The 24,567-nt window shown below is 36.8% G+C and overlaps 3 protein-coding genes and 1 pseudogene across 3 annotated transcripts; 1 reads left to right on the top strand and 3 right to left on the bottom strand.

Moving 5' to 3' along the window:
• The window catches only part of LOC148720290 (uncharacterized), a 167,579-nt pseudogene that overhangs the window by 129,313 nt on the left and 13,699 nt on the right, over positions 1 to 24,567 (bottom strand).
• LOC111333842 (UDP-N-acetylglucosamine transferase subunit ALG14) lies at positions 78 to 3,715 on the bottom strand. The gene is made up of 5 exons (XM_022939473.2): positions 3,508 to 3,715; positions 1,960 to 2,114; positions 1,714 to 1,836; positions 711 to 770; positions 78 to 470 (listed from the first exon to the last, which is right to left on the bottom strand). The coding sequence occupies exons 1-5, from the start codon at positions 3,662 to 3,664 to the stop codon at positions 300 to 302; spliced, it is 666 nt and encodes a 221-aa protein (XP_022795208.2). The 5' UTR covers positions 3,665 to 3,715; the 3' UTR covers positions 78 to 299.
• On the top strand, positions 3,754 to 10,589 carry LOC111333841 (TLC domain-containing protein 4). The gene is made up of 7 exons (XM_022939471.2): positions 3,754 to 3,885; positions 5,753 to 5,927; positions 7,008 to 7,097; positions 7,747 to 7,805; positions 8,523 to 8,617; positions 8,964 to 9,037; positions 9,751 to 10,589. Exons 1-7 carry the CDS (start codon positions 3,873 to 3,875, stop codon positions 10,037 to 10,039), a joined length of 795 nt encoding a protein of 264 aa, XP_022795206.2. The 5' UTR covers positions 3,754 to 3,872; the 3' UTR covers positions 10,040 to 10,589.
• On the bottom strand, positions 15,605 to 18,406 carry LOC111333848 (uncharacterized). The gene is made up of 2 exons (XM_022939479.2): positions 17,234 to 18,406; positions 15,605 to 16,388 (listed from the first exon to the last, which is right to left on the bottom strand). Exons 1-2 carry the CDS (start codon positions 18,024 to 18,026, stop codon positions 16,315 to 16,317), a joined length of 867 nt encoding a protein of 288 aa, XP_022795214.2. The 5' UTR covers positions 18,027 to 18,406; the 3' UTR covers positions 15,605 to 16,314.

Here is a 24,567-nt window from a genome sequence, read left to right as displayed (position 1 = left end):
TAAGGAGAAATAAGATGCCAGTCACTCTTAGGAGTCAATAGGCTAAATAAAGACAACACAAAGGCTCACCAAGTGTCTGAAGTGCATCAAGTGTAATTTTATTTGACTGCATATTTTTATATTTCTCATATTCATATGACCTTTTTTAAATAATTATTACAATTCACCAATGAATTTTCTACAGTTCCCACTCGTCAGAAATGTTCAACTAAAAGAAAACAATTGAATTTGTCCAATTTGGCTGTGAGTATGACAATGTCATCACAAGTCACCTCAGTCAGTTGAAGCCTCCGCAACTCTTATACCAGCCTTCCAAGGTAAATTGACTTAGGAAAAATTGTTTGAAGCTGTTTCCATTGAACAATAAAATAATCTGCAAAGCAGTACAATATTTTCCCTGATAATGATAGTGTCTTTACTCTGCAGATACTTTCAACAAACACCATGGTGATATCCCTTATACCAAAAACCTGAAAAAAGAAAGAAACAAACCAAAAAAATCACTCAATACAATATTTAGGTGCATAACGATCACCACATGTAAGTGCTAAAATGTATTTTTATTCATTGCTTTGTTTTACACAACATGAAAAAAAGAGAATTTTGACTGGAGAGGATGAAGTAATTATGAAAATTACCACATTATCTGATTAGCACATCAATTTGTTATACATGTATATGTAAATGAAGATTGACACAAACTTTCTTACTTTTAAGGCAAAAGCTGCCACACAAATCGGAATGCATGTCCCTGGACCATTACACAGAATCTGGAGGGAAAAAAAACATTCTATCTTTAAATTAAAAAAATTGCATTGCAAAAGAGGTATTGCAAGGTATTATACATTGTAGCTGACTTAATAGACTCAGAGGCTGTTCTGTTAAATAGCACCTCAGCACCTTAGGGAACTAAATTTTTTCTTGAGCAACCTATCTCACTTTGCTTATGTGGAAGGTTTTGCAGTTTGGGACTACAGATTTTTTTTGGACAAAGGCACTCCGTGATTCTTCTGCGGGCATTAGTATAATGAGAAGAACTTTATAAACATGCTGGAAAGCTTGATTCTCAACCCTTTCCACCCTAACATCAGTAAGTATATGTTGTAGGTCAATTTGTTCTTTAGGTAAATTTGTTTCAAACTAGGTCAATTTGATCTCAACCTAGATCAGTTGCTGATGTCTGTCTGTCTGTTTTTTTTTTTTTTTTTTTGGCTGTGTTGAGATGTCTGAAAGGTCACTTATGGGAGGTTTGACTGTATTTTAAAAATAATTTCAGGTTCCAGACATCTCAACACAGCCAAAATAAAAACAGACAGACAGACAGACATCAGCAACTGACCTAGGTTGAGATCAAATTAAGCTAGTTTGAAACAAATTTACCTAAAGAACAAATTGACCTACAACATATATTCTCCATACTGTTCTCTATATATTTCCTAAGGTGCTGACAAGGAGAATTTGTTGAAAAATCAAGAGTTTCTTTAGTTGGTGATCATTTCCTTTAATCTTGTGACCATAATGTTTGATTCAGAGGGTGATATTGTAAGGAATAAGTAGATGTTAGTCACGCTTGCTTGTAAAACTCAAAGGGTTGAATAAAATGCAGGGAAAGTCTGAACAGCTGCCAGAAAAGGCCACATTGAACCTAAAGCCTTAACACCTAGCACAGGAAATCTTATTCTGTGGCAGGAAATACTTGTATCAAGTACTCACCAAATCTGGTTTCTCTTGTAACACAACAGGAAATGAAAATGTCAAGGCATTTAAAGTTGTAAAGATTGTAGATAGCCACGATTGACTGACCTCTCTACTGCGTGGAATTTGAACAATTCTAAACTGTGTGAAAAAGACATAAATAAAAGTTTCTTAAGGGAGTTATGTTTTCATTCAATAAAGATAACTATGAAAATATAAAGATATCATTATTCTATGATATGATTACATTGCATGTACCAGTACCTCTGATTTATTCTCATCTTCCTTGTTCTTGGATTTTTCAAAACTATCAATCTTGACTACACTCATTTTGTCCGTCTCAGCAACAATATAGATCCTTGGTTCATAACAAGAGGACAGTGACCCCATAAGTCTTAGCATCTCTGAAGTATGACCACCTGGAAAAAAAATGTAGCATGCTCAATTTGGAGGTCAAAGGAAAAAGTGAAGGCTTAATTTCCTAGATGATTTGGTTTTATCAACTGAGTTGATAAGGTAAGTCAACCACTATGAAGAGTTTCCAAAGCTGATTTTTCAAGTGTTCACCCTTCCTCAGCACTTGAAACATCCTTCAATCATCTTGTAATACCCCCCACCAATGCAGCACCACAGTTTCTTTAGACACTTACCGCCCTTAATTCCTTAGAACATATCATGAATATATTGTAACCATTTTTAATACAATAGCACAGAGTCCAAGTGACTGGATCAGCAACACAATGTACATTTAAGCCTTTGAAACCCTGATCTAATGACTGATTCTCTTAAAAGCAGACCCTTATGGTTATCTATATCAAGACAATTGAAGTATCTTTGAAGGGAGAGGAAAAAGAAAAAGAAGGCATTCCCTGTCAAATATTTTCTTAATTCTCATTCTCACATTGTGGGGAGAATGGGGTACATTTCTGTACAGCCCCAAACTAGTTGAGTGCCTGGTATTGTTGTTCCTTTATTCTGTGTCTGTTTTTTTTTTATTTTTTTTCTAATTTTAATCCTAAATAATCAGTACCTAAATTACACCATACAACTGAGAATGGCAAGTTATGCGATCATCTCCGTCTATAAACTGGAAGAACTTACACCACTGACGCAGTCTGTATATATTGTATGATTTAACGCCGTTAGTAAATGGCGTAAAATCCTACGGTATGTATAATACCAATGAGAAAAAATTACACCATTAGTTAGTGGTGTAAAATCATACACTTACAGTATAACAAAATAGTCACATATGTGCATTATATCTATTCCATATAGCTGATGTCTCACTTTGTAAAATACGAGGAGCCTGTAGCTCGCATAAGCTTATTGGTTTCTCTACAGGTTTCCTTACTACATGTTAAGTTTTCAGTTGTATTATATCAAATAAATGTGAATGTAATTCCTTTTATTAATACTGATGACTATTATAACTACAAAATGGCAAAATAGACAAAAATAAATAAATACTATTTTAATTAAACAAAGCTATATCTCAAAGGCATCAGTTGTTTTTGCCATTGTTTTCTTTATACGAGAACAATATGCACAGTAAAAAATGGGGTTGTGCAGAAATCTTGCAGTAGAACGTACTAAATGATCATTCCAAGAAGAGAAAGGGTTCTTAATGATATTACATCTACAGGTACACTGAATTACCGCTACCTTTATCTCTAAAATTCATGCTCATATTAAAATTAGATCAAAAATTGAAACAAAAATTCTGCTTATCTACTGACTTTTCAAAAAAATGAGAACTACAGGATCGATTCGGTAACACTTAAAACTTGAGGAACTTGTAGATAAGCATACCTGAGCCGGCAACCACCATGACTTTAACTGACTTTCTCCTATCCAAAGGAACATGATTTCGTTTTTTCTTCAACACATATACGGTGCGAAGTATTAGTAAAGAAGCTAAGAAAAGAATCGCTGCCAAAGGTACGTAAAAAGTCGACCAGAAATCCATAATTTGATCGCAATTTCTTCAAAAGTCACGAAAAAGGTTATGAGCAGCCAAACGATTAGGCCTTGCCGCTGAATGTATGTAGGCTCAAGAATTCTAGCGTGACACAAAATCATCCAGCTTGCCACGTGCCATGGATAACCATTTGTTTTTTCACAGTTGACCACGCATTTCGCCACACTACAAATATTCATGAGTGGATTTGTTTAAGATGAATGGATATGGTAAGTGTCCCTTTCTTGAAGCACTCGCCTCAAGCTCTATTGCGCTTTGTTGTCGTTCAAATATCTTCTCGCGCCTGACGGATGTAAAGGAATTTTATCCTGATCGATCATTTCATCCTGATTGATCGCTCGAATGCGCAAGCTCTGAAGAGTGTCGTCTGCCATTTCGAGTGTTACTGATTTGTGCTTTTTATCGTATATGGGATATTGACATGTTCAGTCACCGTTGTGTGGGAGAGCTCGTTAACAGACTCGACGTGTATACCTTCCACATTACTCCCCTCTTCGCTAAGTGGTCAGTTGAATGGCCTTTTTGTGGTCGGCCTTCAAGAACGCGAAGAAGGTTGGATGGTGTGAAATTTGGTGAACGGTTTGACAGTCGATGGAGGGAAGATACTACAGTATAATCCATCCAGCCCCACCTTTTTTCTCTGTTTTTGTTTGTTTTTCTGTTTGTTTTTCTGTTTGTTTTTGGCTTCATATACACCAAGGGTTGCTAGGTAATCCATTCTTTTAGACAGTCAGGGGCCAGAGTCACATTTGGGGTGGGGTACGATGGCGATAGAAGGTAAGATGTGATAGGTTTGGTGTGAAGAATCAGTGGTAAGGAGTTAGGGGTGAAGAGTGAGTTGTGATAGCTGAGGAATGAGAGATGTGTGGAAGTCAAATGGTATGATAACCGGAACACGAAACACTGACCATATCACACCTATTTTAAAGAGTCTACATTGGCTGCCACTCGAAGCAAGAGTTAATTTTAAGATATAACTTATAACTAATAAGATCTTAAATGAGCAATCTACTAGTTATTTAGAACCTATTATACAAGAATACCACCCATCAAGAACACTGAGATCATCAACTCGCTTACAGTTATGCATCCCACCTATTAAATCCAATTCCTATGGTGGACGCGCTTTTTCAGTATCTGCACTGAAACTATGGAACTCAATTCCCGAATATATTAAAAGAGCGGAAACAGTAGAAACATTCAAAACTAGGCTTAAGACATTTTTGTTTAAAAAAAATTACTGTTAATTAATTACTTATTCTTATGTCTTAATAATCTGTTGTTAGGTGCATTGAGATTAGAAATGCACCCTATAAGCATCTATTTATTATTATTATTATTATTATTATTATTATTATGAAAGAGGTGAAGAATGAGGAGACATGCTCAGAGGGTTGAGGGGTATGGCTACACAGGTGATACACTGAGGGGTAAGGAATGATGATGGAGGGTGACAAAATGGAATGTGGAAGCAAATGATGAGGAGTAGGGAATGACAGATGTAGGAAGAAAGGAACTTGGACATGAGAAAAAAAGTTAGAGAGGACGATGATGATGTTGATGATAATGATGGTGACGATGAAGAGGAAAAGTAACAGATGAAGAAGCCCTTCCCTGAACCCTTTAACTCCCATGAGTGACCAAAACAGAATAATTTCTCCTTATAACATTGATTCAATATCAAGCAGACGAAAATGATGACAGAAAATAAAAATATAAATTAGGGGATTATAAGTTGATCCAATCCCTAATTCTTTTAATCGTCATCATGAAAATTCTATGGCAGATGGTAAGGAGAATTACCAATAAAACAAATGAGATCTTGGAGGGTTTCTTTTTCTTCTTTTTTTTTAACTCAGTCTATGGTCTTTTTCTGGTGAATGATGCACAACCCCTCTGACAAAGTAAAGTTAGCTGTAATGTATTTGTCATAAATCCTGGAATGAACTAAGCCAACCAAGAGTGGGTTAAATATACTTGTTGAGTCCTTGATATAAAATTAAGGTATGTTAATTTAACCTTCTTGTTCAAAACTGAATGTAATTTCATTGCTTGTTCTTAATCCCTTTCTTTTAGGTGCTGATGAACACAAGAAGGATTTGAACATTTTCAGTCTTTATGTGTATACATCAGCAGCCAGTTTTCTACTCTGTCTGACTTTATTTTATTTTGTGAGCCCAAGATTCTCAGCACGGATTTCCTCAGGATACTGTGGGCTCAGTGTCACCAAAAAAACTGACTGGGACACAAGGTTATACTGATTGTTATTACTACCAGACCTTCTATCATTTCTATAATTCCCTCGCCTGCCCCTGAAATCCTATAACTTTCAGAAGTGATGAATATTAACTTCTCCCCACAAAATCCATATATTATCCAGCAAATAGATTATGAGAATATTCAATCTTATCAGATTAAAGTCGTTGTCTTTGTCTAACATCAAATTCTCAAAAACTAATTTAAAAGGAGATTTGTAGCAGCTGGAGGGTAGAATTAACAATCAGATCTTGGTAGTAAAAGAGTCAAGCCTTTATGATCTGTATGAAAGTGATCCTCTTCAATGCCTGTCAACTTTTTTCTCTTTCTTACTGCTCCTCCACATCCACAGTAGCTTGCAGTGCAATCAAACAAGTCATTTAAATACCATGGGTTTGGTAATATGTTCAGTGTTGTAAACTGTCTGTGACAAGCATACCACTCTTTCATAGCTCTCTCTCCATTTTTCATCAGCTGTATTCTCATCCCACTTTTTATTTTCATTCAGCCTTTCTTTTCCTTATTTTCATTTATTTTCCTTTTCTTCCAACTTGATCCAAAATGATGGTGTTTGAGGGTTTCTTAGACAATCGTGTTCCCAAACAGTTTCCTTCTCTGAAAGGTAATAAATAATTAAATAGTTTAAAAGTTTAAATCTAAGAGAGTTTGCTGGCAAAGGAAAATTAATCCATTAGGTAAACCCCAAGATCTGACTGATAATTCCCTTCTCTATAGCTAGCTGCCTCACATTTCCTTGTAAACTGGCTATGAGAATTGATGTTTGATAATGATAACTCCAATCTGATAAAATCTACATAGTAGGTAAAGGTGGATACAACGTGTAGAGAACTCTGATGACCCTCTTAGGGAGGATAACATTTGTCTTGTTTACTTTGTTTTATGGTACGTAAATGTACAAATTATAGTACATGTTCATGATTAAAGTATTGCCTGAGAGAGGCACAATCAATAAAAAGATCTATCAATAGGAAATAATATAACTGATAAATGAACCTCTACATGGTAAGTAGAATTTTTCAAGTGTTTTTAATAAGCAGCTCTTCCTTTCTTGCAGGATTGGTTCAAATTTGCATGCAGTGGTTGTCAGCACAATCAGTTTGTATTGCTTCTTATTTGATCCAGAGACAACATCCAATCCTATAAGGTACATTGCATTTCTTTATAAGCTAATTTGGTTGACTTTGCAATGGTGATGATGAACTGTATTTAACAAGGATTCACAGTGTGAACTGATAAATTAATGGCCTTTAACGAAAAATTAATGTATGAAGAAAACACGTGTAAAATGGTTAACATTGTATAATTTAAGTATATATACAGTCAAACCTTGATTATGTGGACTTGTGGGGACTGGGCTGAAAAATTAGAAATCAAAAGTCAGGACAATCAAAAGTATGGCTATTAATAAGCTAAAAATAAAACTGCATACCAATATTAGGCAAAAAGTTAAGGTGCTTTTTTAAATCACTGTGCATCATTGCCAACATTTGTTAATTGACAGTATTTACAAAATAAATTTTACGACAATGATGTTTACAACCTAAATAGCTGTGGTAAACTGGTCATTTGAAGTAGCTACAGCATGTGCAGGTAGCTAATTCTTTCATTCTTTGAAGTTGGGTGAATGGAAAAAGTCATTGCATATCTCTAATTAAAAAATGGGAGGGTAGAGGTGAGTGTTGTTAATCAAAGATCGGGATAATGGAAGACTGGATAATCGAGGCTATACTGTATTTGTAAAATCATCATTTTTTGCAAATACGTTTGCTGCAGTTCTCTTCCTTTCTTTATAGAAATGATGGTATTTTAGTGAGAGTGGGGGTAGCCATTACATTAGGGTACATTTTAGCAGGTAATTGACTTTGTATAATTTATGCTTTGAATATTATGTTGCAATAGTACAAATATTGGAATACCTGGTAACTCTCTGTGAGCCTATTCCTGCAGGCTGGCTGGTCTTGGTTTTGAACATGTTTCCATTTACTTCATGATATATGTGATGTCAATTTTTTTTCTGTTAATTTCTCTTGATTGTAGCAGTGACTAATTCCTCAGACTGAATAAAGTACAATTTGACTTTGGCATGAAACACAATGAAAGTTTGACAATACAAAGTTCCTCAGGGGCACTTGCAATCACAATTATTTTGAAAAGGGATGGCCATATGGCTCCAAGATTTTTGGCAACTCGCATTATAAGGGCATTTGTGGATGTGAACTGTAATGGAATCCATGAAGTATTCCAAAGTATCACAGTGCTTGCTAGTATTGCTCCCATGGTGCAACATGATATGATTCTCAACCATGCATGTGACTGATCTTTGTAATGGCTTCTACACTTATTAATCTGTTTACATTTACTTGCCATGTTCTTTCCTCTCAACTTAAACAAATCAACAGCACTCAAGTCAGAAATTAACTAGACCTCTAGTTTGCCAGAAATAAACAATCAATCTATCAGAAATATACTTTATAGATGTGAACCATTTTTGTGCACAAGGTTCAATTGATACATCGTAATTGTAGCTCTCACTGCTTTTATATTTACATCTTCATGTTGATTGTTTCAGATTTCCTTATCATAGTTTGGTCCTATAAATACATAGGAGATTTGTTCACTTTGGTTCACCACCTCATGGCAATATCAGCATATTATTTCGTTGTGGTAAGACTGGTGTACGCTTTCTACATGCATGTGATCAAAGGCTTCTTTGTATATGAATGCACACATACTTAAATGCAAACTTTTTAGTTATTGTTTGAAAAACAAACAAACAAAATTATCATGGTGATTTTAGTCCCCACAAAAGTAAGATACATCTACTGGCAACAAATGTAACATTAGAATACCTTTGGTTAATAAAACTTTTAGTCTATAGCTGATAAGTAATAAATACTATTTTAATCTGTAGTAATTGGTTTTATAGTGATCAATGAATAGTCCCAAAGGTCAACATGTACATGCAGCTTCATTTACATGTAGGTAGTAAGGGATCAATTTGCCTTTGTAGGTCAATGGGGTTTTGCCTTATTTTGCTAATGTCCGTCAACTTGCAGAGATCTCCACACCATTTGTGAATCAGAGGTTAGTTTGCTTGAAAATTGCTTTGCTGGAAATTACCTTTTCTACATTCTACATGTAGGGCTAACATCAGATTTTCTGTCTAAATTTACATTTCCATGTCTACACATGGTGGTAACTCTTCTGCTATCACATGGTTAGGATTTTCTCCTTCCATTTCCTTTCATTTTGTCCATCTGTTGCTTTTCCTAAACTTCTGAGACCTTCCAACTGAAGGTTGATTAGTCTAATTGGTCTTAGCTACAGCAGTCAGTCTCGGCCAGGGGGACTGCCTATGGAGGAACTGTCAGTAACTTTTTCTTACCCCCCTATGTGGTAAGAAAAACAGTTACACACTCCAGGGTTGTAGTCTAGCAGTGCCGGGTGGCCCAGGCACCTTGCTTTTGCTCTTGGGTGACTCAAGAATCTTAGTTTTTTTCATACAACGTATAATGGGCACCCTGGATTTCACAGTTTCAGAGCACTGGGCTCCCTTGAGTTCAATTTTTCTCAGAGCGCAACCATGCATTCAGCGGTACCTAACATGAGCCACTTTTTTGCACTTACCACATTTTTAAGTCTTCTGTGAACTATTACTGATTGGAGGCACAAAAACATTGAATCTAGTTGTTGAGATTATTTTGCTCACACTCATGTACCTTTTTGTTTGATGTCTTCACATGTTGATACCTTTTCTTTTCTTTTTTTTTTATTTTATACTTCTTTGCCTCCCAAAGGTGGTTTTTTGATGCTATTGGTCATCCCAGGTCATCTAGCAGCTTCGTCATCAATGGTTATGTGATGGGGGCTTCCTTCTTCTTCTGCCGCATACTAATGATGCCCATTTACTATTACAAGTGTTATTTGGTTTGGGGAAGTGATGAGCAACAGCAGCTGGGTGCACTTATTAATTTTTACTGGATTTCTACTTGCATTGTGCTGGACATAATAAACTTATATTGGTTCACCAAGATAGTAAAGGGTGCAATGAAGCTGACACGAAAGCTTAAAGATTGTAAAGACTAACAATGAAATACCTAAATGTGGCAAGATTAGATATTTGTTAAATCAGCTGATCTTTTTTCAATTTTTTTTTTCAATTTGTCTTTTTTTTTTTTTAGTTGCCACCCACCAAAACTGATTTCTCTTTTCTATTTTTGTTCTTTTACTTAATACTTTCTGTGGAAAAAGGTGAAATTGTTAATAGTTTGACTGGTTATCATCAGTCAGTCCAAATTTAGGATGAGTGCTGCTTTTAATTGGTAAGTAAGTAGGCTAAGATTTTGGTCTAGACTGACCCTCTTGTAGACTAAAGAATATTTTATGGAGACAATGGGCACAAAAATTCCAAATAGCCCTAATACTAATTCTAACTTATTTTATGATATAATATTTTTTTTCGCTTCAGTGAAGTTTTTTATGGACACTGATTTTCTCTAACTTTTTTAGAAATAATATTAATTTTTTTTATTAATAGAAATAGGAATTTTAAGCTTTAATTGATATGTGTGACAAAAATATTTATAGCGTTTTTTTGGAATTCCAGCGAAAATAGTAAATTAGAAGATTTATTCATTGTCCTTGAACTATTTACTGTCTAACGATATATATATCTTATTAACCAAGCGCGAGGGCCGTACTGGGAAAATATCGGCCCGAGGTCTTGACAGATTTTTTCAATATAGTGAGCAGCACTTCTGCGATCAGTAGTTGTAAAACTTCTTGTATTTTCCTACGCGTTTCGTCTAACTGTCGTAGACTTCTTCAGGGAGTTTTACAAGTATAACTAAATGCCTGTATTTATAAGCCAAAGTTACAGGGGCCGATGACCGTAAAGGCTTGGCCGGACTTACGAACAGGAACAGGCGAAGTTGTGAAAAATCTGTGAAAAATTTGATAGTTGTAAGGCAAGGTGAGAAAAATATTTTGGGGGGGGCCACGGTTTTAGCTAAAACCGTGAAGAAGTCTACGACAGTTAGACGAAACGCGTTGGAAAATAAAATAGTTTTACAACTACTGTTCGCAGAATTGCTGCTCACTAGTCTATATTTAAAAAATTATTAAAAAAATTTAAAAATTGTTCAAAAAAGACCGAGGGCCGATATTCTTCTAGTATGGTCCCGAGCAAGCTTGGTTAATAAGAGATTTATTATACGACTGAAGTTCAAAGGGACACAAGTGCGGTATCATTCGGGACCATTCGGGACAGTGCCCGGTCCTATACTGAGAGAATAATGACCGGCAATAGAGCATTTTGATTGGTTGATTTTAGTTATTGGCCCTCTGACTGCCCGAGTCGTGTAATAAAACTCCTTTATGCAATGATTTCTGCTCAAATGAGAAACATGTCTTATGCATGTGTGCCTCAAGATGGAACCCTTTTATACTCAGGGTCTTTCAAGGTATTATTACTTTCATTGACTAGATCATAGTTATTTCATTTTGCGATCGTTTGGGGAGTTGTTAGAATAAATAAGTTTCTTGTTTCACTTATTGTGATAATCCCGTTTAGTTATAAATGGACTTTATAAATTAAACTTCTCTGATGAAAACTGCGCTTTACAGAACAAAATTGGGACCCTAAGCAGTCAGGACGGCAACACCAAGGAAGACGTCGAATAAAAAATGAATTTCTATTTTTTAACTAGAATTTCGAAAATGGCTGCATAGGAATGCTTATAAGTTTTTTCTGGATGTAAAGGTTAGTTCAACCACCTGCTGGGGGTATTTCCTGGTAATCCTGAGTTCAGCCTACAGGTAACGCAATGAATATAAATTTTAGTTGAGATTCCTACCCCTTGTTATGTGAGCTAAAAGGTGAATAACTTAGTGAATTACTAGGTGAAGTACTTAAAAACAAAAGAAGAAAAAATAGTAAAGAAATTTTTTTATCTCCAGTGCGGCGATTTTTTTTTTTGCATAGCACAATTTATGTCATTAGAAAAGTTTCTGATTTTGTCTTTTCCCTTGATGCCAATTTAAGTCCATTACACCTCTAAGTGTCCTCTCTTTTCTTGAAGGCATCTCAGTGACATTGCACTGCTGCTTACATCCGCTAATTGTAATACTAGCGGCCAAGTAACCTGCACTGCATTGTTCAGTGAACTTGTGAAGTTCTTCTCCAGTGCGCCCCATACTCTATTTTTTTTTTTATTTATTTAATGATTTGTACCAAGTCCTGGAGCAGAAACAATAGGACATGGGTCCCCTACGAGGTTTAAGCTCCAAATAAACCCACGCATCCCACCCCAGGGGAGGACATCCATCACACAGTAATCTCGTGCGTAGGAAACTAACGTCTCCTACCCCCAACCCTGCAGGAGACGGGACCTCCATTTATTCGTCCCTATCCGAGAAGACTAGAATATCTGACCATTTCTTGATGGTATAGAAAGGTAGCATATTCTTCTCAATTATTTAAAGACCTTGAGTGTTGGTCCGGCCGGGGCTCGAACCCTCGACCTCTCGCACAACAGTCCAGCGCTCTATCCATTGAGCTAACTCAGGTAAGTAATTACCTCTTTAGTCGATTCTCACACAATTCCTTTGCCTTCTCTCTAAACTCTAAACTTCATTTCAGCAATAGAACATTTATTGTTTCTTTAGAAAACATCTGACATAACCCTCTTTTGGAGTTTTCTATTTTTCTAAAAGTTTTATTAAATTGGTAGTCAAATAAATAATTTTCTACCGTACTTTCAAGAGCGTAATGGGTTTATTTGCATGAGTTGTGCTTCAGTGACTATGGTAAATGGAAATGATTGACCCAAGCCTTTGTACCAGGAGAGTACATGACCTTTCCAAAGAAATAGCAGCTGGTTTATGATTATGAGAGAGTTATTGGTATTCTTTCCTTTTCATTTCTGGCAAGATAAGTTCGATTTTAGTTTTCTCTTTCGTAGAAAGGGCAAATTTCATTTGGAATTTCAACGTGGGCGGTTAATTGCCGAGGAGTTGTCTATTGTAAGAAATTTGAGAAAGATAAAAATCTTGCGATGAAGCCTTTTAGATGAAAAGAAGAAAAGTTTCGAAATGGATGACATCCACATCTTAATTGACTACTTTATGAAAAAAACAACACCATTTGGGATCAGGCAAGCTTAAAGCTCCAAACGATATACCCTTACGCACAACTGAGCAGTGGAAGTGTACTAAGGCTCTGTGCTTCGATGACTGACTGTGAAAACTCTTCGTATCTGATTTATCATCACGGGTTTATTACGAATCAACTTAACGGCCTGCTCCCAGTTGGTTTGTTAGCTCAATTGGTAGAGCGCTGCACTAGTATCGCAGAGGTCAGTGGTTCGAATCTCATACAGGTCTGATTTTTTTCAGGTCTGATTTTCGCTATTGCATAGATAGCGCTATCTACTGCGACGATCGTGCATCATACGTATCTATAACCGCAGTTCAAAATATATGAACTTCATATATTCAGCGTATCTGATTTATCATCACGGGTTTATTGCGAATCGACTTAACGGCCTGCTCCCAGTTGGCTTGTTAGCTCAATTGGTAGAGCGCTGCACTAGTATCGTAGAGGTCCGTGGTTCGAATCCCGTATAGGCCTCATTTTTTTCAGGTCTGATTTTCGCCATTGCATAAATAGCGCTCTCTACTGCGAGGATCATGCATCCTACGTAAAACTCTTCGTGTTGCGAGCCCTTCGTATTTATCAAAATCTTGGTTTAAAGACGAACCAACAGTGAAAAGTATGCAACTAAAGGACCGCAACCTTTTTCGGAATTTGCAACGCTGTTTTTAAGTCCATCAATAGAATTTCAAATATCTATAATGTTTTGCGTTTCTATCCAATAAATTTACCCTGGTTCAGCTACACGTCAAATCAATAATGTGAAGCTTTACGTAAATGACCTCCAAATGGATAAGTAAACGTAGAAATTCTCAATTTACTTGATGTTCTAATTTTTTTAATCAACTTAATTTACGCTTTGAACAAAACAGTGTATGCTCCAAATTCGAAAAGCCTTATTCGGACTCAAAATAGGAATCCGAGGGATTCATTTACTTTGCTTGTGGTAGAAATGAATCGAACTTTCCTCTTACATATTCAACTGAGTGAGTGACGAACGTTTCTCGAACTAACTTGTAATTTCATTTACACTGTAGTTAGAAAAAAATTGATTAAACCTGACAAAAATTATATTGAATGGACCATAAGATCCTTTGAATCTGTGTCCGAAAAGTTCAAGTTCGCTGAGCCGATAAATTCAATAATTGTCGTGGAAATTTGTAGTATTAGCAGTATTAATTGGCGCAATCAAGCAAGCCAATTGTGCTTCAAATTTAAAAAGACATTTTCATTAGTCGATGAGCCTTTACCGCCTCGACTGCTTCTCATCATGATATACTTTAGCTATGATACTAGCGGCCACGACATCTGCATTGTATTGTAGGTCAACTGTACTCCTTCACTGCGACTTACTCAAATGTAAATCGTTACCTAACAGTCGATTTAAAACCTGTATCATTGCGTTTCTCTTAACTTGGCTGATGTTGGATCCAACCCATCAAGAAAAAAAACCTTGTTTTTTTTTTTTTTTCGACAACTTCTAACTGATCACAATTATTTTAGTGTTGTCCACATCGTAATCGATTGGAAAATCCTTTCACTGTTATTATATTTTTACGGGATGATATGGTAAGATTTTTAGTTTGCGTTTACACTACATAAAGGGTCATTTGTTATCACAGTCTCCTCCACCAGAAGTAAGCCAATAAAGGGATAAAAAGATTATAGTCGGAACTACTTATAAAGGGATAAAAAGATTATAGTCTTGTAGGGAAACCTATTAACTTTTCTTTGATATGAGGGCACTGATGCACCGGCTAAAGTCGCATCACACTGCGTCAAGAACAATTCATTCGTAAAAATTCTGCCAAAATGAAGCAAAGTTAAAGAACGATTCATAGCACCGAAACTACCCCTTTTATGATATGAGAAAAACTATATTTCGTGAAGCAGAAAAGTCTGCGCATTGTCTATCTAATGATTGTTATACAAATAAAGTAATTTGCACGAATTACATTTTCAGCAAGTAAGGCAACCTTTGCACCTGAAAAGAAAATGTTCCAAATGAAAAATAGCTAACTATAAAAGTCTGTGGATGACTAGAGACAGGATTGATTCCATGGACATGTGCTTAAACCGTGCAGAATTAACCAAAGACTCTGTCAGCATGACAAATCCAATTTTACTTTTCTATTGCACGGAAAGAGAAAATTTAAATTGGATCTTCAACGAAGGACGGGGGAAATTATGGCTGGAATTTCCTTTTCGTCAGCCGTTCTGTTGCATCTCTTTTTATCGTACTCTAACTATCCTTACCGTGCAGGAAACCAACATTTCAGAGAAGAGGTGGACCATTTTGCCATTTGACCATCAAGCCGTTATCCCCATAAAAAGTCATTAAAAATTGATTCGCCATATTTAACATTCAGTCTGCCATTGTCAATAAGATGCATGCTATCCCCAGACTCCTAGAGTCATGCAAACGCCAAGAAATTTGCATATGGAATCCCACATTACCCGTCCCTGTGCTTTACATATCCACGAGTTTAAAGGCAAGGCAAAGGCACTGGAGAAATTTATTCGTTCTCTTTCTGACATTTTTCATTTGGTCAGTAGAAAGAAGTCTTCATACCTTAATGATTTTTCTGTTTTCACAACTTAAATATGATATCTAATTGACAGATGAATTGCGCATAGTGTTACCGTTGATTCCGTTTTACCTTACTTTTATGAGAATCCTTCTTTACATTTGTCCACAAATTCCTTCCAATTTAATTTAATTTTGGCTCTCTCCTTTGTGTTTTGGAAAACGAAATGCGCTGTGAAATTCTGCAGGCGTAGGTTTTCTTTTGAATATCATTAAGCACGAAGAATATCACGGCAACAAATTGGCGTAAGTTTTAAATTTAGGACCTGAACTAATATAAATGTAACGGACAGGGGAATGCTTAGAACTTTTCTTGCTTGGATAATAATTTCAAATAGGTGCACTTTAATAAATAATTGTTATGGGGATTTTTTGTACCATTGTTAGTAAATTCTGAGTTGATCACAAACGTTTTTTCTTACATCTACGCGTATATCCACCTGTAACCGTAATAGGAAAGAATAAATATGGCGTGCTTGAGTGGCATCACGTAGACTAACGAAAAGTATCAGCTTAACCTTATGAGAACACTCGTGTTTGCTTTTGGTGCAAACCAAATTCAAGCCATTTCAAACTGCAAATTTTGACCGCTTGTAGTTTTTTTGTCTCCCATATATCCCGCTACACCCACTGCTCGTCTTCAATTGGCAACTGTGACACAAGATCCCATCTACTTCTTTGTCTCTCCTGATAAACTGGAACCAAGTGAAAAGTATCACACATAATTATTTCGCTATATTGTGCCAATTTACCATACCGGGGTGAGCGAACGCAAAAAAATGTGCGGTGGTATTACACTCTAGGACAAGGCATTCGTTCATTTGCTGCCACATTTCGATAAACTTCTGAGGAAGAGGAGGATGTGGGAAAAGGAAGGAGGGAGTCTGAGGAGGAGGAAGATGTGGGAGAAGGAAGGAGGGAATCTGAGGAGGAGGAGGATGTGGGAGAAGGAAGGAGGGAGTCTGAGAAGGAGGATGATGTGGGAGAAGGAAGGAGGGAGTCTGAAGAGGAGGAGGATGTGGGAGAAGGAAGGAGGGAGTCGGAGGATGTGGGAGAAGGAAGGAGGGAGGAAGAATCTGCTGAGTGGCAGACATTCTCTCACTGAAAGGGCAAAAGTTCACAATGAAGTTAGGCCAGCTGTGCTTAAAACTGAATTTACTCTGCTTACTTTCCCTAATCCTGACTCAAAGCAATGTTGGTTTGTCTATATCAAATCTCTTACACATCATAACAAAACAAAGCAGCAACAACATCGTAATGAGGGGGGGGAGGAAGGGGGGAGGTAAAAATGTTTGTTTTTTAATAATAATAATAATAAGGATTGAAGATTTTTTAGAGGACAATGTACCCCTTTCGCCGACTTAATGAGGAATTCCGCGGTAAGTTGTCAATCTTACGCTTTTTTTAGACCCTCTTAAAATGATGGTAATTTACAATACTGATCTGTATTCAGGAGTTTTATAACCATTTTTTCTCCCTTAAAATGTCTCAATGTCCGAATATTGTTTCCACTTGCAGCTTACAGAAACTCATCACTTACCTAATTTTCTCCTCAACCAAAGCACAACTCTTTCATAATAAGCGATGCTTGCCCTCAAATTTCCCAAGCAATGGTATGCGTTAGCAATGCTCGCATCGGCCTTCGACACGCTGTTACCATCCTTTAAACTCTCGGAAATCTTTCGCCTTTCTAACTGATAATAAATGGCACCTTCAAAGTCTTGCTGCATCTCACAGATGTTTCCGAGATTATTGTACATCCTCGCTTGACAACTTTTGTCATGTAACTCTTCAGAAATCGCTAGACCACTTTCAAAATACTCTACGGCTTTTTCAATATCCCCAAGCCTCTTGTAAACACATCCAAGGTTGCAGTAAGCTCTTTGCAAACGAAGTAACGAACGTTGTCGTTTAACCAGACTAAAATACTGCGCGTAGTAATCTTTGGCAGCAGGGAACTTGCATAGTTTATAGTGAGCGTGACCTAACTCAAGCAATAACTTTTCCTTCTCAGGTTTATTGCACCGATGCTTTGCTAACTGTTTCTTTAGATCTTCTATCAGCTCTCCTAGATCTTCTTTGGTGTACGAAGCAACTTTAATCTCTTCAACATCTTCCCCTTGTAAAATCTCGTTGAGCTGTTCTTTGGCCGATTCTTCTCCATCGACAACAATTTCATTGACATTCAAAATCTCTTTATCTTCAGTCTTTTTCGAAGAGAAACTTTTTCTCCATTTTCTTAGCCTCGAACAGATACTGGATCCCATAATTTTTATGCGGTAATAAATATTCAATTTACTAGACCTCGCTCTCGTTAAACATTTCCTTTGCATAAAATGATTATCTTATAAGCTAGCCACCTGTTACTCGACAAATACGTATGCGATTTGTAAAAATACATTTGTATGTCAGGCAGATTATGAACACAGTTTTTGCACATTCTAGCCAGCTCAAGTGAAAATATCTCTCGGCTCTTACTCTCAACCAAAACAAAAGGTATAGTTATAGTTAAAAATTATGTCGACGACAAAAATATACGTACACATGCATTCCCACTTCTAAGCTCACCCCCACAAAAAATTGCAAATGCATATGAAAGAAAATAATCCTTTCCTGTTTGGCTTTCAGCGACATAATTTGCCTGACAGTCCGATATAGAAACCAATTATGCGAAACAGTATAATTATATTGGATCTAGAAATTTGACTAAAAATTGTCTCCATGTCGTGGTTGTTCATGCAATAAGATTATTGCAACATTTGGTCACATGAGCAATACTTGCGGAACTTGGCTTCGGAGTTGTATAAATTCCTGAAAGGCAAAGAAAGTTAAAATGTTTCATTTAGTCAACATAGTCATCGGAGATCGAGATCATTGCTTAAAACATTGTCCATCGTTCTGTTCTGCAGAACTCAGTCAAACATCTTTAGTTATATGAGGTAGAATAAGCGAGCAAGAGTGGACCGTTTTAGTTTACAAGTTGCAATAAAAGAATTTTGCAGCAGCTTGAATAATAAGCAAATTTGAAAGAGTTGTGTATAAATCAGTGGAGGGGAGACGTCCAAGCCTTATGGCACAGAGGGATTTTAAAAGATTAAGGTATGGTGCATAAATCAGTCAAACGTGACTTGTACATGTTTATAGATTTTGACGTCTCACTAAAATGAATTTTGTTTGGCAGCATGTTTTAGGTCGTTTATAGATATGTCGAGCAAATACGCTGGCTTGTCACGCAAATAACATTTCCAAAAGAATATACACGTAATTATAGCACCATCGTGAGACATAAACGACGCGTTACAAGTATAATAAAACAATTGCTAAATACGATAGATTTCCACCCACGATCCGCTATTCCAGTACGGGTTTCAAACTTAATCTGGTCTTGTCTCTAGAACGCATTTTAATTTCAAAGTCAACAGTTCTTTCAACAAAAAAGAAATTTTATGGCGCTATCATTTTGAAACTATGTTGTTCGAATTCTCAGCACGAAAACTCTTTATCGGAGCCACTTACGAAATTATTCCATTAACAGCGTTGTGTGTGTGTGGACAGGGGTTAGAAAAATAGGAGTCAACAAAAGTTCACTGTCACCCAAGGAGAAGTTAACCACTCAGTCTTTCAATTAGTTCCAGGTCATTGATCCTTTAATATCATAATGATTGCATGTACATGTACATGCATGTATTAAGGGTTGCCTGAGAGAGGCACAATCACTAAAAAATCTATAGGAAAATTATATTGAATAAATGAACCTCTTCATAGTAAGTAGAAATTATTTATAATTACCTCCCCCTTTTCTGCAGGACTGGCTGAAATTTGCATGAAGTGGTTGTGAGCGCAATCAGTTCATATTGCTTCTTATTTCATGCAGAGACAACATCCAATCCTATCGAGTACGTTGCCTTTCTTTGTAAGCTAATTTTGTCAACTTCTTGATGAGGATGATGAACTGTTTTAGACAAGGATGCATATAACAGTGTGAACTGATAAATCAATGGCCCTCAACAAAAAAAAATGTATTGAACAGTCAACATTGAATAAAACTATACACAGTCAAACCTGGATCATGTGGACTCGTGGGGACTGGGCTGACTAATCGAAAAACTCAGACAGTTGAAGTCTGGATAGTCGAGGTTCAACGTTAACTGTACTTGTAAGATCATCAGATTTAAATTGTTTGCTTCAATTCTCTTGTTCTTTTCTTTATAGAGATGATGGTGTTTTAGTGAGAGTCGGGGTAGCCATTACATAGGGTACATTTTGGCAGGTATATGACTTTATATTATTCTAATGCAATAGTACAACTGGCGGGCTGGCTGGTCTTGAGGTTATGGACAACTTTCCCGCTTCTCCGAGTTTCCAACTCACTTCAACTTTGTCAGTAAGTCTCAGACTGCCCGGGGTGGAAATGTCAGTAATTGCGAAGAAAATCTCCACTCTATGTGATAAGGATATCAGTGACATACTCAACTGCACCTAATGTGAGCAACTCTTTTGCCCCTTGTAGTGTATTGAGAACATAGTAAAAGTACTTGTACTGATGTTAGTGATATTACTGTAAGATTACTGAATAATGTGAAAGTACTGTTATCAAGTAAGACTATTGTACTAGCTTATAAGACACTTGATCAATGAATAAAGACAGAATATAGTAAGCAACTGAAGAGTGTGCGTTTACTAAATAATTCCTAATGGATGCACAACAACATGGAATCTACTTGTTATGATTATTTTATGCACACTCTCGTACCTTTTTGTTTGATGTCTTCACATGTTGGTATGTTTTCTATTGGTCATCCAAGGTCATCTAGCACTGGGCTTCGTTATCAATGGTTATGTGATGGGGGCTTCCTTCTTCTTCTGCCTTATAAGATAGTGTTGTTTGGTTTGGAAAAAGGTAATGAAGCTGACGCAAATGCTGAAAGTAACTTAAAAAGACTGACAATGAAATATCTAAATGCGGAAAAACTAGATATTTGTTAAATCATCTGATTTTTTTGCAATTTGTGTTAAAATTTTTGTTGCTACTCACCCAAACTGAGTTTTCTTTTCTGTTGTGATTCTTTTACTAAATACTTTCTGTGGAAAAAGATGAAACTGTTCATAATTTGACTAGTTATTGTCAAACAGTCCAAATTTCGGATGAGCACTTTTTTTTAATTGTTTTAACTTAAAAGTCAGTAAGATAACATTTTTGTCGACACCTAATAGTCTACACTGGGTGGGATGCCATTCCATTGCAAGGTAACCCCTGGGCAGCATTTCATATGCTACCCTGACTATTCCCTGATACCTAATTACACCCTAGGGAGGAGATAAGCATTGTCAGGATAAAGTATTTTGCGCAAGATGACACAATTAGTCGACCAGGTTTACTGACCTGGAGTCCGGCATACTGACCGTAGGGCTGCTGCCTCTCCTTTATAATTAAACATGTAACATGACACTAATTTTCCGCGCAGGGAGTTAAAAATCTTCTAAAAATGCTTCTTTTGGTGTACAAATGTATATCGCGATGCACATGTTCCTTAATATTCTTTATCTGTACCAAGGGTGAGCAAGATCTTGAGGACATGATTGTCAACTGGAAATTGACACCAATCGATAAAATGCTATTGAAAACATTGGTAATTATAAGCGTTGACAATTTGCATATTTTCAAGACTTGATGAGTCCAATAAAACACCAAAAGTAATAAAGAACATCTCTAAATGACATTCCTTTGGTCCACACCACATTAAGTATTCATTGCTTTTTTTCAATTAACTAATAAATTATCATGCCTAAAGTTAAGTTAATTTGGTATACTATACAATTATATTAAATCGTAATCGGGATAAGATCTAAGTAGCAAAACCTTACATTGGTCCTTTCGTTTGGCCATCTTACAAAACAAGGAGGTGGATTTTCTTTGTCTTGTTAAAAAAACCTCTCATTAGGAATTTTATTCCTGTAGTATCCCTTACTCGTCTGCTGTATAAGCATTTTCATGATAAAATGAGGAATTCCGTGATCCAATTCCGCTGTCAAAATGTTTCCCATGCGATTTTTCGTTCCGATCATTTCCATCAATGTCCTCGTCCTTCTCGTAACTGTCCAGTAAAATCTGTTTCTCTGGGGACGCCGTTCTCTGATATTTTACGCGAGCTATCGTCAGGGTCTTCAATTTTACTCAAACAAGTCAAAATACTTTCAAAAGCCTCAAGGTGCTTGCAGATCTCGTCCAAAGCTCCGGAACGATTCTTCAGGTGTTCCAGGGAAACTTCATGGGAATTAGTCTCTCGAGGGAGCCTCTCTGTGACTGCTTCTGAAGATTTAAGTTTCTATCTTAGTTCTTGTATCTATTCATCTTTTTATATCAATGTTTGATTAGCTCAGAATTTACCAAAAATGATACAAATAATCACCATAACAATTATTTCTTAAAGAGCAGCTTCTTTTAAATCATAATTAGCCGGCGCAAGAACAACACTACGCATTCTACCCTCCACCAAATTTATATTAGTTCAGGTCCTTAAACTTACACCAATTCGTGGCTAAGCGACGTTTTCTTCCTTAATAACATTCAAAATGAAACCTATATACGCCTGATAAATTTTAGAGAGCATTTTAAGAGTGACTCTACCTAAGCACCGCGTGAAGGGCGGCACAAGGTCTGAAAAATGGACCCTCAATATTTCGTCCAGAGATAGCCTATAGTATGCTAAGAATCGTGATAAAAGTTTCAGGTTCTAGAGTTTTTACATTTTTGAGAAAATTACGAAAAACCGTTGACCACCCGTGAAGCCGAAAAATCACAGAAATGAGGTCAAATTGCATGATCAGAAAATCGAACTCGCGTGAAGGCGCAAAGCAAATTGTGGTTATTCTTAGTTTATAATTTATTAAGGAGGTATTTCTAAGCTGCCTCGATGATATTTTAGACTTACAATAGTAATCTCGAATTCCTGGAGAGCAAGCGAAGAGAACCGAAATTTCTAGACTCTGAAAATCAAAAATTCCATACCGTTTTCAAACATTTCAAAACATACTCGGTATTATGTAGAATTCTTTCAAAATTAAATTCTAGCGAGTACAAGAGCTGTTTTTAAACGTGATATAATTTTTTTCTTGGAAAAAGTTATTTCTGAGGCGAGCGGCCCCATGTAAGTTGACCCAATTTGACCTTTCGAAGAGATTTTGTTTCACCAGGAATTGTAAACAATTCGACTAGCCTTAGCTCGCTTTCAATGCAAACCATTGAAAAACCCTACCATTTCCCATTAAACTGCCCAGTAAACCTGAGATAATACTTCGATGACAGCTTGCCTTCCAAATGGGCGTTTGAAGGCAAATAACTTTGGTGTTCTTCGCTAATTTTCCTGTGTCTTGCTGCCGTGCTCAGCCACCGGCCTTTTCATACGGCTACGGCATTTTCTAAGTGTAACGTTAAGTTTCTCGGGTTTGTGAAATTTTTTGGGGGGAACTGGATCCATGTCTTGCATATAAAGCCTCCTCTGGTTGTCTATTGAGTTTTTATTGAATGTTTCAAATGAAAAGAGGCAAGAAGTGAAGGAACTAATTGAACTAAAAAATTGACCCAGATTGATGTCTCGCAATCTTTGCATCTAAGTGATCACGTGCCGCAAATACATCCGCATGGATATTTTTGTCTTGCTTTTTCTTCATTTTCTTGCTTACTAGCAAACAGTGTTTTCGTTTTGGTTCTTTTTTACTTTGTTTTGTTCACAAGCTTATTTTGAAGGAGAGTTCTTTGTATGCAATATTTTCCAGAATCAGTGTCTTGTTTTCAAAATCTTCCAGTCCCAACCCCCCTCCGCCTTTAATAAAACTAGACGCTCGAGGAGCGTTCACTCGGGCTTCTTTTATAGCCATGGCAATTGCCCCAAACACGAGTACAATCCTCGATACGGAAAAAGATGGCGCCGCGCGTAGCACTCTGGGAAAATGTACCACTTTTAATGTAGACAAACAGTTTCGCAATACCAGGAAGGTGTTACGTGAGGCTTGTAAAATATGCCTTTTAAATGCGTTGTTAGTGGTTGTCCCCACAAAAGTTAGGTTCTGACCCGTTCGTTTCACCACTTTCCGAAGGACGAGAGCATAAAAAGGAAGTGGGTTTCTACCATAAATTTGAGGATAAATTGCTACAAGCGGATAAAAAAGATCGCGTGTGCAGTGCACATTTTCGCTCCGGGGAAAAGGTACGGATCCATAATATCCCCGCCATTTTTCCCAGTCTTGACCCAAAATCGAACGAAATTGTGAGGCCAATTGATATCTCTCATCTCCTGGAAGAGAAAACATCAAATGACAAGGAGAACCAGAGAAATTCCTCGGAAACTGTACCAGTAGTTGTAGAGTCCAGTTCTACTACCGCTGCTACTAACGAGTGTGCCACAGAGGTTGGTGCTGTGGCAATGTGGATGCCAGAAGGAGATCGACCGTTTATCAAAGCGTGTAAGAGAACTAGAAGAGCGCAGAGAAGTGGAAAGGTTTGGAGTTACTAGGGTTATGGCTTCTGGCGCGACATGAGATTTTATACAGGATTACCTGACTACCAGATCTTTATTGCTTTGTTCAATTTTGTAAAACCAAGACCTGGCTATTCCCTGAGTTACTACAAAGGATATGAAAAGTTATCCAAAGATCCCTCCTACACTTATCTAGAGGAAAACCTCGAAAGCTGTCTCTTTTTGATGAATTTTTTTGACAATCACGAGATTACGTCTCGGATTACTAGAGAATGACCACGCCAATCGTTTTAACGTTTCTCAGCAAGAGGTTTCAGAAATATTTGGCACCTGGATTGATCGTATTTTTGATTGTATGGAAAAGCTTAGCTTCCTACCTGACCGGGAATTCTTGAAA

Source organism: Stylophora pistillata, chromosome 11 (assembly GCF_964205215.1).
Source record: "Stylophora pistillata chromosome 11, jaStyPist1.2, whole genome shotgun sequence".
Classification (NCBI taxonomy): Eukaryota; Metazoa; Cnidaria; class Anthozoa; order Scleractinia; family Pocilloporidae; genus Stylophora; species Stylophora pistillata.
The sequence above is the reverse complement of the archived record's forward strand: the minus strand, read 5'-3'. Positions and strand labels throughout refer to the sequence as shown.

Bases quoted from the DNA above. Each gene is read 5' to 3' on its own strand.
- LOC111333842 (XM_022939473.2), bottom strand. From the start codon at position 3,664: ATGGATTTCTGGTCGACTTTTTACGTACCTTTGGCAGCGATTCTTTTC. The intron at 771-1,713 runs GTGAGTACTTGA...TTTTCCCTCCAG, and splicing joins TACAAGAGAAACCAGATTTG to ATTCTGTGTAATGGTCCAGG. The intron at 471-710 runs GTAAGAAAGTTT...TTCTTTTTTCAG, and splicing joins TGGCAGCTTTTGCCTTAAAA to GTTTTTGGTATAAGGGATAT.
- LOC111333841 (XM_022939471.2), top strand. The intron at 5,928-7,007 runs GTTATACTGATT...CCTTTCTTGCAG, and splicing joins AAAACTGACTGGGACACAAG to GATTGGTTCAAATTTGCATG. The intron at 7,806-8,522 runs GTAATTGACTTT...TGATTGTTTCAG, and splicing joins ATTAGGGTACATTTTAGCAG to ATTTCCTTATCATAGTTTGG.
- LOC111333848 (XM_022939479.2), bottom strand. From the start codon at position 18,026: ATGCAAAGGAAATGTTTAACGAGAGCGAGGTCTAGTAAATTGAATATT. The intron at 16,389-17,233 runs GTAAGTGATGAG...ACTTGGTTCCAG, and splicing joins TTGGTTGAGGAGAAAATTAG to TTTATCAGGAGAGACAAAGA.